General features: G+C 40.1%; 1 protein-coding gene across 1 annotated transcript in view; it reads right to left on the reverse strand.

Annotated features, from left to right (window-relative positions):
- Nucleotides 1–18695, reverse strand: part of lrrk1 (leucine-rich repeat kinase 1) — a 49731-nt gene that overhangs the window by 17653 nt on the left and 13383 nt on the right. Inside the window, 18 exon segments of the mRNA XM_018692896.2 lie at nt 3625–3934; nt 6190–6329; nt 6653–6822; nt 6902–7073; nt 7716–7813; nt 7907–8085; nt 8893–9052; nt 9356–9476; nt 9611–9783; nt 10406–10570; nt 12151–12365; nt 13039–13151; nt 14648–14777; nt 15817–15887; nt 16844–16956; nt 17620–17757; nt 17994–18157; nt 18304–18431. Coding sequence (XP_018548412.1) covers nt 3625–3934; nt 6190–6329; nt 6653–6822; nt 6902–7073; nt 7716–7813; nt 7907–8085; nt 8893–9052; nt 9356–9476; nt 9611–9783; nt 10406–10570; nt 12151–12365; nt 13039–13151; nt 14648–14777; nt 15817–15887; nt 16844–16956; nt 17620–17757; nt 17994–18157; nt 18304–18431 — 2760 coding nt within the window.

An 18695-nucleotide genomic window follows, 5' to 3' on the forward strand; every position in this document is an offset into this window, starting at 1 on the left:
GCTCATCCAGAGCATCTCCTCCGTCCCTCTATCATCCTCAGCTCACAGGCCTTTGATGTAATCTTCAACCACAGGGACAACATAAACCATGGCCCTCCAGTCTGAATGGTGACACACTTTACTGTTGACTCTGGAAATGGTTTTCTTTAAGGCAAAAACATTTGGATGCAAATCTACAGAAACACTAATTAAATGTAGACATCAAACTGCAGCAGTACTTCATCTTTTTAGGAGTCCAGAACAGGAATGTCCCGAGCAGATCTTCAGCACTATATCAGACCCAAACTAGCATCACATTTAAATCTGTTTGTTTTAACCTCGCTGCACACAATATATTATTAACTTACTTCCTACTACCTTTGGAAAACTGAACTGTGTCTGTGCCAGTGAGTATAGAAAACTGTACTCAAAGTTGAGTACATCAAATGACTGGTCACAATCTAAGTTTTGTTTTTCAGATTCTTTGTTATATATTTGATATTGCCTGATTTAAGTGATTATTTTGTTGGTTCTTGACAATTTTGGAAAAAGCTCCTGGCTTCCCAGCCTGTTTTTTTCTGTTCACCTGTCATGGAAAGTCATCCGTGACAGCTGAGCAAAATCCATCTCCTGTGGAAGACTGTGAGATGTGGTTGAAAAAGGTACTGAGTGGACCCTGAGTTACAATTATTTGATCAAACATTCAATACAGTTTCAGTCAACACTTTAACCACTGCTTTATATCAGTCTATGTGACCCTTGCAACAAAACTGATTGGTTTCAGTGACCAAAAAGACACTATAAAAATAAAGGGACTATTGGAATATTGGCAAAAGCTCATAGAACAGTCCAACCTTACTGTACTGTACTAAGAAGCCCCTCCAGCTGTAAAAACGGATGATGCTGGTACTTGTGTTTATACTAAACATACATCTTACATCCTTTAAGTGCGCAAGTACAACACATTTTCAATTGCAGTTGCACAAATATTTGGAGACACTGTTTAACTGTTGCAGCAAATATTTCCATGGGCCTGTGCTATTTTACAGAGACAGAGATACGCTTGTGCAACTGACTCCCTACACCCCCCACCCCCACATACTCAAGTGTGTATGTGTCTGTATGTGTGTGTGTGTGTGTGTGTGTGTGTGTGTGTGTGTGTGTGTGCGCGTGTAGGACACAAGGACAGACACTGAATGTTTACTCCAATAATTGAAAGAAGTGCTGGTTATCCTTGAGCCCCTGACAATGCATCAACAAATGCTGTCACTAGCAACAAATCAGCTGAAACTCATTATACGGCCGAAGCTCTGGAGAGCTGCTGACTGTCACTGTGTGTAAGTGCACGTGTGGGGTTGTTTTTATATTCTGGTGGGGACCCCTTAAACTCAATACACACCAAAAAAAATTACGTCCCCATGGGCAAAGACTGCTTTTTGAGGGTTAAGATTTAGTTTTAGGGATTAGGTTACAATTAGTTTAAGGTTAGCCGTAGTTACTGAGCTCAGGAGTCTGAAGTCTCTGATGGTCCTGAATAGGGCTGATGACATGAGCGTAACATCTGCTAAAATGTATACAAGCCTTTCCTCCTGTTACAATAAACTGCTGTTTCTGAGCTGCGAATCTGCTGACCCCTACAGGTCTGAGCAGGTATTGCATGTAAGTTTTATCTCCAGTCGATGCTGGCTCAGAGCCTACATCAGCAGTGTAGTGAAAGCAGCTTGAGGTCTTGGTCAGTGTCAAATAAGATATACTCAGCCACAGTGAAGCTGCGGACTCAGATGACTTTTGACAACACTCTTTAGTCAAATAAAGTTATTTCTTTCGTCCAGAAGTTGGAGCTTTGAGGCACTGATGTGTAAACCGACCGCTTAGTTACAGTATCCAAAAAAACTCCTGTGCAATATCACTAAAATGTTAAATGATTCCAAACAGTGTTGTCTTATTGTTGTATTGTTTTTAAATTTAAGTGTCAGGTATTTGATCTGATGTATAATTAAAAACAAACAGATTAGATAGACTACACTGAAAATATGGGACCCAAAGCACAACTTCAAAGCAGTAAAGGCGAGTACACCTGTGATCACTGCAACAAATTTGATTACATCTGTAACATCTAATTCAGGCTAAATCTGTGAACACAGTTATAAAATAACCTGCCACCACAACTTCCTCTGTTTCAGACTGGGTTGTCTTTAATGCAATGGTCTCACATGGTAAAAGCCTGAACAAATAAGAAACCAGATTGTGAGAACCAGTGGTTAGGAGGCACAGGAAGAGCCATACAACCAATAACAGAGTGTCCATCCTCGAAGAATTACGGCACATACAATTTGCTTTTTAAACAACCTGACATTGAGAAACAGTCTGGTTCCTTTTGACCAAGCATACAGGTTATCTGTGGAAAGTTTCAGGGACTGATCAGACAGTGTGAGTGACGTCGCATGAAGTTGACCTCTACAAATGGCTAATAGCTGAAAGATTAAATGTTGACAAAGAATCTGTTAAAGAAAACCTTGAGCTGAAACACGTCTGTTTCTTTCTGCAGCTGTGTGTGAGCATTGATGACTTTTCTTCCTTCATTTCTGTGCTCTGTGGTTTGCACCCGTTCTACCATTATACTCTGAGGACATCTGAGCAAGCTTTTCTTTGAGTTCTTTTGTTTGAGCACTTTGTTAAAGGACATGAAAAGTAACCTGATGAATACTGGCAGCACATTCTTTGGTCATATGAAACTAAAATAAATTTGTTTGGATCAGAAGGGGACCAGCACATTTGGTGTGGACTTGGACTACCACAGTGTTGTGACTGTTTAACAACAGTTTTTACACCTCAATACTGAGACTGAGACTCAAGAAGCTTAAGAGAGGAATTTGACAGGGTATGGTCCCTGACTTGAATTCAGTAGAACCCCTTTGGAGTATTTTAAAGGAGAAAGTAGAACAAGAAAACCCCTCCAGCAAAGAGCAGCTGAGGAGAAACATCTGTGAAGAACAGCAGAACATCACTCTACAGATTTGAGCTGGTATCATCCATGCCCAGGAGTATTGAATCGGTTGTCAAAAATACAGGCAAGCAAACAAGATATTAAAAATAGATAAATAAAAGAATGGGATCTCTAATGATGGGTGAACTGACTTTTAATTTAATTAATTTGCTTCATTCCTCGTGGCTAAAAACAAATAAATTGTAATTAAATGGACAGGATTTATAATCAATTAACATCTTCATTGTATTAACCAGGGTTGCAATTGGTTTTGCTGAATACTGTACAAACAGAAAATATGAGCTGTTGCATCTGTGTAGACATCTGCATTGATGAAAACTGAAACTTATTTAATCTGTCAGATGTGTGTGAGACAGGACACAGTGATTCAGGCCCAAAGTAATATTAGTTTCTCACAGATATATTAATACCGGCATACGTGTAACAAGAAAAAAACTGTCTCTGTGAGATAGTTTGCCTGCCAGAGAGCTCTGACAAGCTTTTCATTTTTAGTGAGCAAATTTATGTCATAAAATTAATGTTTGCCTTTGTCTTCAGCCATTACTCTGGGGGCTACAATGTTAGTATAACTGATAGCAAAGACAGCCAATACTAAAGTAGACAATTATTAGAATTAAGCTGTACTAAACCAAACTTACCGTGCAGGAAAGTCGGTCATGAAGAGCTCTGGGACCAGCTCCTGGAGGGGGACTGGCTGGTCAGGATGCTGAGGACAAATGATGTGCTCCCTCTCCACTGCAGCCAGCACACAGTCCTCCATGTTAAAGTAATGAACTCCTGCTTCTCCTGCTTCTCCTCTGCCTCCTCCATCAGTTGCTCCATGATTTCTCTGGCTGGGCCGGCTGGCTGGGACCTCACCCTGCTTCTGATGACCCAGTGAGGCACAGAGAGGACAGGGGGCATACTGCTCGATGAGGAGACTCCCATCACTCTCACTGGCTGTCAAAGCTACAAGTGACGACAAAGAAGCATGAAATTTAATGAGTTGGACTTGTTGCCAAATCGGTACACAGAACTGGGCTGGTTGCAGTTCCAACATTACTGCATGATTATGACTCTAATGTGAGTGAGTGGCCTCATTTACAACAAAACATCATTTGCTAGCCACATAAATTTATTTAGAGAAACACGTTTCACCCAAAAAAGTTGCAACCTGCACAAGATTTGGTACATCCAGGATAACCTGCTCATTTTCCATGAGAAATTCAGTGCATAAGGGGCGCTATAATGTATATATTTTTTAAATTAACTCGTTAAGAAAATATTTCAAATTTCACAATATTTGGTAAAAACATCCATGCACTCCAAATCAAGCACGTCCAATTAGTGCAAATAGGTGTATTGAATATGAATTTATTTAGTATCTTTTCGGACATTTCATTCAAAAATGACATTTGTGTTGTATTGCTGCCCTCTGTTGGATTACCTTAGTCTGTGCAGAATTTGTTTGGCGATCATTGTAGTTCACCATATCTACTAAAAATTACCTGCTGCTAAGAGGTCATGCTTTTATGTGAAACCTGCACACAATTGTTAATACAGGTTTAAGCCGCAGACTTGGAACTCTACATTCTTTTGCAAAATTGCGCGTGATTGCTAGTCTCCCTGCATAATACTTCATACCTGTGAGGTGCAGATCGCACAAAAAAATACTTCTAACCCATTTCCCCAAGTTGTTGCTCTGTTTTATATCCAGGTAGCCAAGTTTGTTATCCTCTATCGTGGTCTCACATTATGTCATGCTGCCCCCTAGTGGACATTCAGAGTAGATTGTGGGATCAAGGACGTCCATAAAAAGAGTGTGTGTCCTGTGCAGACAAAGGTACTACACCAGAGGGCAGCATACCACTTCAAATAACTTACATTCAAAGCTCTCTTATTACCATACAGCCTGATTTGTATCAAATTTTAGTCAGCAGTCAGCAGTCCGAGGCTAGATCACATCCTGTCAGTTTAATGTTTCAGATGACTGTGCATAATCTGTTGCTGGTTGTGGTGAATGCTCAGAGAATCACCACCAATTCTGCAGTATCTGTCAGCTCTACAGAACTTTGTTTAAAGAGAGATTTAAAGCATCATTTAGCTCATTGTTTTGGTTTTACTGTCCCAAACCGTACACCTCTCCAGCACCAAACAGCAGGCAGATAAAGTTAAAGACTAGCTGACCTCCTATGTGTCATGATTTGTGATTTATAGTGAGTAATTGATCATATCTTATGTTTGGTTAGTAATAACTAATCAGATCAGCATGACTAAAACCCTTGATTACATGAATTACTCTGCCAATTGAACTGCCAATGCTGCTCTGTGTCTGCTGGACGTGTTGACTGTTTGCTTGTCCATTTTGCCCCAAGTAGCAAGAGGGAAAAAAACATAATTTATGCATTTATGTTTAAGGAAACGTGGATATCCCAAAAATCATATAACAATTCTTTAGATTCTTTGAAACAGTGGGTTCATTTTTCTTTAACCTGCTCGATCACGTAATGTGGTTTTGGGGCTGACTCATCATAAAAGCATCGTCTGTTTACACCCTGGACATTAATGTTGTTAATGTCATTTTAATGTTAATTTTCCCATTGTGCAACCAAACATCTACTGGAGTTGATTTTTTTAAGACACCTTCATATTTATCTAATTATTTTATTATTTACTTAAATTGGACTCAGGATTTTTGGAGAATGTGTGTGAGATTATTTTCCTTTATTTTCTTTCTTTTTAACTTTGTGGCACCATACAGGAGTAGCACTCCGAATCTTGTATTTTATTTTATTCCAATAACAATAAAGATTTTCTCCTTCTTCTTCTTCATGTGAACATCACATTTATCCAAAATAAGCAGTATGAGCTCTAAATGTATATAAAATATGTTAAGATGTCTGGCTATTTCATTATTACACTGGTTACTCTGGCATGGAAACATTTTTGAATTTTGTGTTTGTGTCATATAGGGGCTGAGTGTCTTTAAATTGTTACCTGACTGGAAAAGACACCAGTTAGACTAATTCATTAACTTACTTTGCTAGATATAAAAATCTTTCTTTTTGGAATTCAATAAATGATTTAAATGTGTCACTGTTATCTAAAGGCAAACAGCTATATAATCCCTTAAATAACCAAGTAAAACACAGAATAATATTAACAAAACTATTATTTAAATCAGTAACAGTAATACATCTACATAAACAGAGTAGAGGACTGACCAGGGAACCACTGCTCGATCAGAGAGTTGACGTGGTCTGTGATGAAGGCCATGGCAGAGAAATCCCTCATCTCCGACTGACAGATGATCTTTATGCCTCCACTCTTCTTCCTCTTCCAGTTGACGTCTGATGACTCCACGCTGCAGAGATGCAAATACATGTAGTTCCCTCAAGGTTAATATGTTTTCACAATTTAAATGATGATGCAGCAAGAACAGCAGGAAGCAATACTTTGTCTGAGGCAGGTCAACATTAATTTGAAAATGACAATGACTTGTTCTAATTGTTCTCAAAAATACTACATTTGTCAGAAATCCCCTGTAATGTTCAGGTTGAACTGTTAAACACACAAACCTACCCACTTCCTGTGAACCTGTGTGTGTCCTTCAATCGTGAACAAAACATCTGACCTGTTGTTTGCCTCCAAGTCTACTGTCCACATCCTTCCATCACAAGCTCTAACCTGAGATAACCTCCATCAAAAGTGACCAGCAGCCCCTCCTTCCAGTAGATCGTCTGGCTGCGTCGGACTCTGAATGTGCTGCAACGGTTTCTCTGCTGGCTTCCAGCAAAGCTGTAGATTACAGAGTTCCTGTTGCGCTGGTTCCTGGTGTTTCTCTTGGGTTCAAATGACTGTGAGAAACACAACATGTCAGACCATAAATGTAAGAAGTCCAACAGGTGAAAGATGAGAATCTGCTAGTTTCAGTACCTGCAGGTCCATCTCTGTCAGGCTGATGAGCATCCTGGCGATGAAGCGCTCCCAAAATCCAGCGGGAACAAAGCTCATCTTGAAAAGGCGTTGTAGTGTGTTGGTGACCTGCTGCCGGAAGCCGTGGATGTCCAGGGCAGGCTTGGGAGGAAGGAGGTGGGGCAGCAGATAGCTACAGAAAGAGGAAAGAAACAATGGAGAACACAATTAAAATGAGTAAATATTTGAGGAAGCTGCTTGACATTTTTTGTTGTTCATGAGTTGCTTTCACAGTAGTTACTACTTTGTATTTTAAGGCGTTTGAAGTGTTTCCTGGGTGGTAGTTAGTTGGTTGCTAGTTGGTTGCTACGGTGATAACTGTTCTCACAGTAGTTGCAAAAGTTAGCTGGGTGTGTGTGATGGTTTCTGGTCATTTTTGTTTCGATGCTATGTGACTGCTGTGGCTTTCTGAGCAGTTGTTTGGTTTTATTAGATGGTTGCTAAGGAATCATTAACCCCCAAAACCCAACCAGTCGAGGCAGATGGCCACCCACCCTGAGTCTGGTTCTGCTCGAGGTTTCTGCCTCTGAACAGAAAGTTTTTCCTCTACACTGTCGCCTTGTGCTGCTCATGGTGAGAACTGTTGGGTCTCTCTTTGTAAATAAAATAATATAGTACAGTCTAGACCTGCCCTATATATGACAAATGCCTGGAGGCAACTTCTGTTGTGATTTGGCGTCATTTAAATACATGTAGATCAAGCACACACAATAAAAATGCTCAAAAGTAGAGGGAGTCACCATTTGTATCAACCAAATATCAGTATATATTTTACCTGTTGTTGGCCACAGGCAGAGCGATCTCGAACTTGGCTAGAAACTGGAAATACTGTTCCTCTGTCTGTTGGGTGAACCCTGTTCCTACCAACAGCATCTGCACAACAGACATCACGGAAAGAAGAGGAAGTCAGGAATCGTTAACAACTTACAAATCTGATTTCAGCTACTTGTCTGTCCTGAGTCTCACCCTGAGGTCCTCAGCTCGAATAACTCCATTTCTGGCTACAGAGCGAGACGACTTGAGGTGTATGATCCTCTCCAAACACTCTGACAGCCACACAGGACACAGGAAGTAGAGGGTGCAAAGGCCGTGGCTGGTGTCGGAGAAGTGCAGCAGGGTCCCCGTCTCTATCAGAAAGCTGATGGCTGGATGTGAACACAATGCAAAAAAGACAAGAGAACATGTACATGGAGTTTATTCGTAACTAAATGTCAGTGCTGCTGATGCGGGAAATGAGGGAAATATGCTGCCACACCAGTAGCATCAGAAGTATTTCTTTGTATTTTCAGCATTAAGTCGACAACCAGTAACTTTATTTTGAATGGGATTCAGCTTGTTTGATGTTTCATTGTTAAAACTGCAGTGCCAGTGATAACTTTTTTGTACTGTGTTTAAAAGACTCTCAGTTGTGTTGATGACGAGCACCGTAGTTTTGGTTTGTTAATTTGTTCGGTTTTACTCTGAGTTAGTCTTTGTTGTTTTGTTTTTGGTTAAGTTCAACTTTAACTTCATCTCTTCTTGGAATAAAGATTTCACTGAGAAAAAACACACTTTCTTTAGTAGCCTTTTTTCTGCCAATGAAAATAAAAATTAATCGATAACTAAAAAAGTTGCATAATGTTGCTTTATATGCAAAAGATGTAATGTAAGGGTGCAGATGAGTTTGCGGCACCTTTGATGGAGGTGGCAACTGAGTAATAAAAGTAATGAGTAGTGTAATACATAAAATTTTGTAGCTGAATAATGAATCAAGTAATTTATTAATTAATTTTTTGCTTTTCAGTGAGTCAAATGCGAGGAGTAATTCATTACAGTTTTCAAGTAACTTGACCAGCTCCTCTGGCCAATAACAAATACTCAAATCTCCACACTTCATATATTCAAATGGGAATATTTGTAATAGGAATAAGATACTTTTGTACAAGGAAATGGTTCTAAATAGTGCACAGTACCAGTCTGTAGGTCCTCATAGTCTCTAATGTCACTTCCTGGGTTCTGTTCAATGATGAGGTCCAGCTGGGCATCAGTCAGATACTGGACTTCTCCCTTAGCTTCTCGCCTCTGCTTCTCCGCGATCACTGTTTCCTGAAGTGTCAGATAACTCCTGGGGATCTGGTGGAGCAGAGACAACATTAAAACCTTCCTGTACTTCAGAATAACATAAGGAAGATTTGAAGTGCTGAATAATTTTGACAGGTATATAATCTAAACTGGTCTTTTGACCAAATAATTCAAGGATCTAACATGAAGAATTATTGCAAAAGTTCCTTCAGTTTTTGTTTTTTGATGTTTAAACTGATATGGCATGCATAAACCGATATAAAACATGCACAGGTGGAGAGCAGGACTTTAAAAATTCCTTTGTTTAAGCTGTCAGAACACAATCTTTCTCTACACATGAGTGGCCACACTCACCAGTCTGCCCAGCAATTTACTGCCACATGCTGAGCTGCTACAGTCTTTCATGGAGAGAGCCACCTGGTATATCAGCTTCTTCAGCCCCTCCAAACCCTCCAGGGTCTTACAGGACACTTCACTGATTACCAAGACACACACACCCACACACTCAAACGCTTGAATACGCTCTACAGATGAACAAATGTTCTACAATGCAGTTGTGTAGCTGCCTTCATTAACATAAAACAATAAAATGTTAAAATATGTGCTTACTGCAGGTGTTTCCAGGTGATGTCAGGGTAGCCGGTGGCTCGAGCCCCTGATGGGGATCGGCACAGAGCCAGAATGTAAGCTCTCAGTGTGGCCAGTCTCTCGGTGCGAAACTTGGTGTCGATGAGATCCAGATGTGTTCCCACGACCACCACTGCAGAGTTGGGTGCTCGAGCCTTTTAAGACACAAGAAATAAAGTTTATTGAGTGTTGAACAGTCTGATTTACATATCAAAACAAAAGAGCTGGTTGAAGTGGAATATACTGTAGATTGGAAGGTGTTGTGACTAATAAATACACTCTCAACCAGTCACATTAGTGGTTTCACTGCTCTGAAAAACTCCACTCTGGTGGATGACAACAACATTTTAACAAATAAAAAAACTTCTCCAGGAAATCACATTGTGATTGATGCACATAGCACCATAAATCTGCAGCCAAAGGTAGATGCTTACACAAAACCTAAATAAAAAAATCATTAAGCCCTTTGGAGAAAAACATTACTGAGAAAATGCATGCATGTTAAAGTTTCATTCAGATCAGCCTTTAAAACAAACATTATCATGCTTCCAATAACTAACATAAGCTTGACTGTGGTTGCTTTATGTGGTCAGAAAACCAAATAATTTTCCTTATAGTGAGATCACTCCTCTGTCGCACTGGAGACATAAAAACCATCTCCTTGTTAAGTACTGTCTGGTTCACACAGTCACACCCTTCATTCTCTGAACCACTCACGCTAAAATACAGCTGGGACCAGGTTCTCAGTGGGTCTGCAGAGAGAGAACTAAATTTCACCTCAATATTGAGCAGCCATGTCTGCAGGTTGGCCACCGCCTCTTCTCCCAGAGCCAGGTTCCAGATCACCACATACAGGGCCTTATCGGTGAAGAAACACTGGTTCACTGTGGACATGCTGACTTGACCTCCGATGTCCCACACATTGAATGCCACCGAGTCCTTCTGTGTGATACAAGACAAGAGCCAAGAGACAAGTGAACTCTAAAGAGGATGCTCAAAAGTGAATATGTGATGGGTCAGCAAAAAAAAAAAAACCCAAAACCATCTGAGGTGACTCAGTCTTTTAAAAATATGTAAAACTTATTCCTTAAGTCTAGCTAGTTTCCCACAGACAAATTCACAGACCTCACTGTGAATAGTTTTTATTGGAACTACTTTATGATGAGTAATTCCAATGAAACTATTGACGTTTGTTTTGTGGTTTATCCAGAGAAACAGGGACACTGTTTATGGATTTCACATACAGGGAGATGCACATGAAACAGGAGGTGGAGAGAAAAACACAAACATAAATGATCTTTTAATTTTTGCATTTTCTTTCCTTGATTTTCCTGGGAGGGCGGGGGTCCTGTTGGCGGGGCAGGCCTCCCTGCCAAGACAATGGTAGGGGAAACACTGTCTTGTTTACAAACGTATTCAGTACTTTGCAGAAGCCTCTTTAGCAGCAATTACTGCTTCAAATCTTCTTGGGTAAGCCTGTAGAAGCTTTACACACCTGGATTTGGGCAGTTTATCCCATTCTTCCTGGCAGAGCCTCTCAAGCTCTGTCAGATCGGATGGGAAGCATCTGTGAGCTGACATCTTCTTCTACATAGTTAAGAGAATTTCTGTTCACAGCCAATGAAATCACTTCATTGTAAACTGTATTTGGATCAAATAGTTATGGCAAGTCAACAGCCACAATATGGCACAAGAAGAGCCTCAGACGTTGAACCACAACCCACATTAGCTTTCTAATTGAAGTTACTGCTGCCAACCAAACACTGTCACATGTCTATCCACTCAGAGGCTTCGAGGCTAAATAAGCTTTTCTAATGTATCTCTAAAGTGATGATGTGTTGGTGCATTTTCCAACCATAATGTGCAATCTAGTCTTCCCTCACCACAACAATGGCGGGAAGCCAGAGCAGCTCACCGACCTCTGATGAAGAATTGGTCCCTAAAAGGGGAGCTACATCTCTTGTGTGGAAGTGGTTTGGTCTTAAGAGGTCAGACCTCCAGCAAGACACAGTTTTCTACAAGGTTTGTAAGAAAACAGTCACAATTAAAGGTGACAACACAAGCAATTTGGTTCACCACCTGAGGCAAAACCACAGACATGAGTATGATGAAACTCAGAAGTTGCGTGAGGACCGGAGTTTATCCGCTGTTGCTGGTGATGTGCGGCTGAAATTTTCTTGTCATATTGTCTTGAATAAGGTTACCTCAAATTACCCTGAAATGTTGTGATATTATTTTAAGGCTATATTACCCACCCCTGGCTGAGAGCATGGGTAAAAATCCCTTGGACTTGATTTTAGCCAAAATGCCAAAAGGGATCATTTCAGTTGCGAATGGTCTCATTACGGTCTGGTTATATTTATTATTAAAACTAATTATTATATATCTTACAGATACATACAATAAAATACACCACATTTCCTTTTTTATTGATATAATTTTTGAAAAATTGTTCAGTCTAAAATCTTGACCATGTACTGTATTGTGGGTTGTAAAGTGAATCCTGTCTGTGTTTTTCTTACATTGTTTTTGCCACTGTTGGGTTTGTCCAGTTCCCAGGTGGAGGTGGAGATGCTGCACTCTGCTGGGGTGAAGGCAGACGCCCTGCCGGTCTGTAGAGCCTCCAGAAGGGCTGTCTTCCCCTGCCTCGGTGGACCAATCACAAGCATCTTTAGCAGTCTACAAGGCTCTGCTTTTCGAAGGTGAGCCCGGAGGAAAGCCAGGACAGATGCAGGACCTGAGAAACCAGAGAGGACAAGATGTTGGAAAAAGGCGCCACCTCTGAAACAAACCAAATACATAAGCTGCTTCACTTTGAATGTCGAGACCTGATTCATTGGTCATTGTCTGAATTTCATATGCTAGATACATTTTTTCAAGGACTATATGTAAGTTTTACATATTTGTACATCACTTGAACATTTCCATTTTATACGGGCTTTATATTTCACACTGAAACAGGGCTTGTTTGCTGGAAACATTTCTCTTGACAATACAAAGGATAATTTTGGTAAAATTTAAGACGACAACAAAATGGCCCTTAAGGAAAACAAAATACACTGTCTTTACTCTGTGAAAACATTTAGTTTATCTGGAGTTACTATGAAACTTCAGCAGACAAAGAGTTAGACAAATCAATTGATATCTGTAGGGAAATTCCCTCTTTGTGTTACAGTTCCTCTGCCTTAGATTTGCATGGAAACGCTGTCCAGGGAAACTATCACTTACACTGGAACCCCACTGGGAGGAGATGCGTCTGGTCTTAATGGTATGAATAGGAGGAATTATTTCAGCAAGCAAAAATGGTTTCAGTGTAGATCTTACAAAGATTATAACTTATTTTTTATAGCCAAGCTTTCTTTCTTTTGACATGTCAGTTGAAGGTGTCCTTAAAGACAGTTAGACAGTACCTTCTTTCCTCACTTCCTGAGGAACATTAGTGATGTTGAGGTCTTCGGTGTCCAGCTGCCACAGGTTGGAAAGCTGACCGAGCTCTGCTGGAAGCTCCCGGATTCCAGGATTACTGTTCCCAGAGCAGATGAGACAACATGGGTCAACGATTCACATTAAAGGAAGAACAGTCAGAGCTACCTAAAATGACAAATAGTTTCTAATCATCATGGATCTTCACTGAATGAGACTTTCAGGGTCCCTAACCCCTGTTTTAAGAAACAGTCAGATGGATGTTGCCAAACTCTTTTTTTGGCAGCAAAAGTAAATGTGGTTCCATGACTTCCCAAATGATTCAATCAATGGGGAGACTGTGAGAACAGAGCAATTTGCTGTTTATATAAAACAGCTGCAAAAAGCTGCAGCAGAAGGACTGACCACATACCAAGCAGTGGTTCCCAGTGACTGAAATGATGAAATGAAATCCCAACATTTATGATTTTTTACTCAGTTATTTGTTCTTTTCAAAAGTCAAACTGACTTTTGACATTTTACTTTTCACAGTAACATAATGTTAGAACGTGTTCCTCAGACAGAAAACAAAACAATAAAAAGCAATGTATGCAGTTAGCAGCATGTTGGTCTTAAGTGCTAGAGTCGAAGGCAATTGGACTTTTTTTAGGTTCCTTGAAGAAATTTCACCTCTAATCTGAAATGTTTCTTCACTTCCCAGGTATTTAACCTCTGGTGGGGTTGTCATCTTGGCCATGAGAGTTACTGCCCACCCTGTGAGTCGTTAGGATCACACAGATCATGGTGTGAATGAGGGTTAAACCACCTGGGAAGAGATCTCAAGACTGTGTTATAGGTGGCTGATAGTTGGTGTCATAAGCCGCCACCTCTGTTCAACGATGGTTGTTACATAAATGTTGAACATAAATGGCCTCCTTTACTCTCTCTCAAACCATCTGTCTTCTCTATCCAGAATGTGGACATTTGTATCGTCAAATGACTGTCCCTTCTCCTTTAGATGCAGATGAGTCTTGTCCCAATGAGCAGGCTCTCCTATGTTGTGCCATGCGCCTGTAGAGTGGATGTTTGGTCTCTCCTATGTATAGGTCCAAGCACTCCTCACTGCATTGGTAAAACGTCTTCAAGTAATAGAAGTCTAGTTGCTTTCAACTTGAGCTCTTAAGACTACCACGACCTGGATGACTGAGAACCTACACAGACATGGCAGCACGCTGACAATACAAAGGATAATTTTGGTAAAATTTAAGACGACAACAAGGTTCTGTAATGGATTGGAAAGGGTCTGGGTTGACAAAATGTCTTATTATTCACTAGAACTTCTGATCCTAAGTTCAAGCTTTTTGAGTATCTGCAGACTGTCCCTGGTGTCTGCCACAGTGAACCTTGGGAAATATTCCAGCATAGAAAAAATGTTGTTTTACATTTTTATCTTTAGGAGTGAGAGAGACAAGAGCACCCCCTACATGAAAATCAGATGTACTGCAATGTCTCTGGACTGCACCTGGGGGATTGTAGCTTGACAAAATGACACCATAGTTATGAGTGTGACAGAGGGAGGACTGTGAAGGATGGCATGCATGTGACAGAGGGACTCACCTGGAGAGGTAGAGCTCAGTGAGGCTGTGCAGACCACACACTGACTGAGGAACACACTCCAGCTGGTTGTCATTCAAGTAAAGCACTTCCAGTGAATCCCGCAGTATCATGGGAAACTCTATGGGACACACTGCCGAGACAGAGCCATGGAGACGGTCACAGCATGTATGCTCAAACACACACAGCAATGATTTATCTATTACTCATAATTTTTTATTACTTACTTATTATTACTAATCATTTATTACAATACTGAATTTAGGTTTCAGACTTGTGTTTGGGGGTATCTGTGCCAAACATTTCCAATGAAACATAACTAGTAAGAAGCAACTTCCACAGAACTGGATCTTGGCAGGTTGCAATTCCTCTGAAACATTATATAACACTAATACAAAGATATTACACACAATAATGTCACAATAAACTTAAATCAAATTGCATCATTTCCATTATATCACAGAGTTATCAGTCCCCGCAGGATCTTTTAGGGACTGTTAAGTGACCTCAACAATAATTATAATATTTATACATTTAAGCGTGAAAGGTAACAGATAGCTCAACAGGAGGTTGAGCAATGTGAGGGGGTTATTTTGTCCTGAATTCAGCCTGTGAGGTTCATATTTCTCCCACATCGTATTTACACACAATAAGATTCATATATACAGTATATAAAGGGTTAGTTTGAGGTATGGAGAGTAATCTGTGTCTCAGAGCATTGGCTGGCAAGAAGAAGTCCGAAGATCATTAATGAGAAAAAGTAAAAAGCACTGCTCTGCAAAGCCTTTCTCTCTATTTTGGTGAGATACTGGGTTGTTTTACGTCTATCAGTTATTCAGATGGGTAATTTGTAATAGTAATAAGTCATATTGGAAAGGATTTGGCCATTTTGTAAAAGTATTTCATGTTCTTAGACATCATCAAGTCTTCAGAGCAGATTATTAGCCACAAAAAAACAGTAAACTGTGAAGGGATGAGAAATTCTTTGACATTTGAATGTGATATTTCCAACATCCATGCAATTTAAGGTCAGCGACGTCTTTCCATGTGTAAATATATTCTAAATTCTAAATATACAGTTTTGATTAAAACTGCAACAAAAGTAATAACAGAGTAATAAAAGTAATAAAAGTAATAACATAATTATTTCCACATATATAAAGCAGACCTACCTGGGTCTGGGTCCCTCCTGTTCCATGTAGTCAGGAAGGCCAGCCTCCTGGTTTTGGGCCCCTCTTCTGTTCTAAAAGAGACCATTAAAAGGACAATATGAAGTCCACTGATGAGTACAACAGCAAGAAAGAATGAAAGCAGCACTTATGATTTAGTTGTCAAGAAATATGTCTAAATCTGTCAGCATTTAAGCCTAGTATGATAAAGTAAATATACTCTCAGAGCACTTTATTACGAACACCCATACACCGGCTTATTAATGCATTTATCCATCAGTGGCTGTTTTGAGAGCAAAAAGAGGCCCTACCTAATATGAGTATGGTGTTCCTAATAAAGTGCTCAGTGAGTGTAATATCCAAACATATTCGATGGAAAAGGCTGAACTAGCTGGAATTCCAAAAGTTGCTTCTGTTCTTCCAGATTTGATTCCAAGGTTCCAAAAAAAAAAAATCCACAAACAAAACATTCAGGGGCCAGGATCTCATTTTTATCTGGTCCTGATGATTGTTTTTGTTGGTTTAAACACTAAACATGGTGATGTTACAACTTGCCCAAAGGCCAAATGAAGCTTAGATAGTGCCTGTATTCAGAAAGAAACTCCCTCTCTGTAACATTATTTTAACACATTATCAAGACTATACAGCAGCTGATTGAATCACATCAGTTTCAGGTGGCCAGAATCACAACTTTTATACATATCACACTGACAGTTTAAATTGATCTGCTTAGTAATTCTGAATCAAGACCTCCAGTGTTTAGATCAAATAGTTTTTTTCAATGTGAACATAATCAACATTTCATGTCTTCTGCAAATCTTATTTTTAAGTTTATGTTAATTAGGCTACAGCTTAAAACTGTAGATCTAAACCAAGTCTCTGAGTTTAACTTGGTTCTGGTTCATATCCTATAAAATGTTATGTTAAACTGCATAAAGTTCTTCACACATGACGTCAGTCAGTAACAGCTGACTCCAGCAGACAGTGCAGACACAAAAATGAGGAAGTGTGTATTTGTATGTGGACCTACTTGCCAAGCTGGTTCCTGGAAAGATCCAGGGTCCTGAGCTGAGAGCACTTCCACTTACTGGGAGCGGGGAGTGTCGAAATATGATTCCCACATAGTCTCAATGAGACCAGAGCCTGATGAGAGATGAGAGATACTGTAAACCACACATCTGCATTTTCACTTTCAGACAGATAGCTGGCTGACTGGATCAGGCACACAGCTTTCCCTGTGAAGTGATGAAAACACAAACTCTGATCCTACTATCAGCATTTTCTAAAACCTATGACAAGTTTCAAATGGTTCAAAAGCTAAAGCAATGACACAGACTGTATAATTCTGCTTTGAAGCAGCAGTTGCACCAATAAGAAATAGTACTGTACTGTGTATTTACTGTTTAAGTCTGTGACGGTACAGAATATATGATTTAACGACTGAGTACTTTTCTATCTTTCTATCTGTGAGGATAAATACATCAACACACCAGGAAACGTGGGTCTTTGTTGGTTCAGCATCGGAATATTTGACAAAATTGATCAGGATTCTTAAGAAAAAGAATCAAAAATAAATACATCTACTGTATATATCATTACTTAGTATACTGAACTACAGGCACTGATCACTAAAGCCAATGACTGAGGGCATGGAGATGATTTACTGTCAGGGACCCGAACTTGGAGCCCTCCACACAGCAGCAGTGCCATCTGGAGGCTAATTAAGAGATCACACACTGACTAGAAAGACCAGAGATTTGCTGCAGATACAGATGTACAATAACAAAGCCAGTTGATGGTTTCTACCTCCAGTTCAAAAATGTACGATGGCAGCTCCCTCAGGCTGTTGTCAGAGAAGTCCACCTCCTGCAGCTTAGTCCTCCAGAAGATGGAGATCGTGTTAGGAAGACTCTCAATCACATTAGAAGAAGCTTTGCATTGCCTCTGCAGGGAAGGAGAAAGAATTAACTTTGAGTTATCTTTCTGTTTTTTTATGTTTTATTTAACAGACTGAATTTTTTATACATTTTGGAATTCATTTTTCCATCAGTGATGTCAAGCTATCCTGGCCCAGAGGCACCAAAGCAGATTAAATATTGTATTTTGACTTAGAGAAATACAAATGTAAATGAGCAGACTTAACAAACACTAAGTGGATTGTTATCAGTCTGGTTTCTTACCAGAGGACAGGCCCAGGGGTCAGGGAAGGAGCTCAGTTTGTTCCTGCACACATTGAGGAAGCTCAGGGATTTCAAACGGTGCATGACGGCCACAGGCAGACTGGTCAGACAGTTATCAGACACGTCCAGCTCCTCCATCTTACGAAGACCGATCCAGTTAGTAGCTGGAATTAAAGAACACAACCCAAGTCTAAATTAGATCTGAACAAATGACAAATCATTGAGGAATCCAAAAATGGACAGAGGCAAGACGAGACAGAGGCTAAAGCTGTGGGTTGCTGTTCTCAGTGTCAACCTAGCTAAGACATACCAGCAGGGATGTCAAACAGGACTGTGAGCTGGTTCTTGGCAGCAGAAAGTCTCTGGATGCGGGTCAGATGGAGAAGTCCAGGTGGCAAACTGGTGAGCAGGTTCTGAGAGAGATTTACCTGCTGTAAACTAAAGCACAGGAGAAGGGAGAATGAGTGCTGACAGGTTGAACTACAGTAACACACAAACAGTTATTTTAGTTAGAATTCTTTATTGGACGTCCAACAAAGATTCACAGTTTTGGTGGAAAGTCAGTGAACCCTTGGGTTTATTAACTGGTAGCTTCGGATCAGACCTGTACCAGCTCAGGAGGAATTTTGTGTAAGTTCAGCCATATTCTTACAGATGTGAGGTATGAACAGCTCGAGCTCAGTCCACAGCATCTCTAACCTG

Source organism: Lates calcarifer, linkage group LG2 (assembly GCF_001640805.2).
Source record: "Lates calcarifer isolate ASB-BC8 linkage group LG2, TLL_Latcal_v3, whole genome shotgun sequence".
In the NCBI taxonomy this organism is placed as follows: Eukaryota; Metazoa; Chordata; class Actinopteri; family Centropomidae; genus Lates; species Lates calcarifer.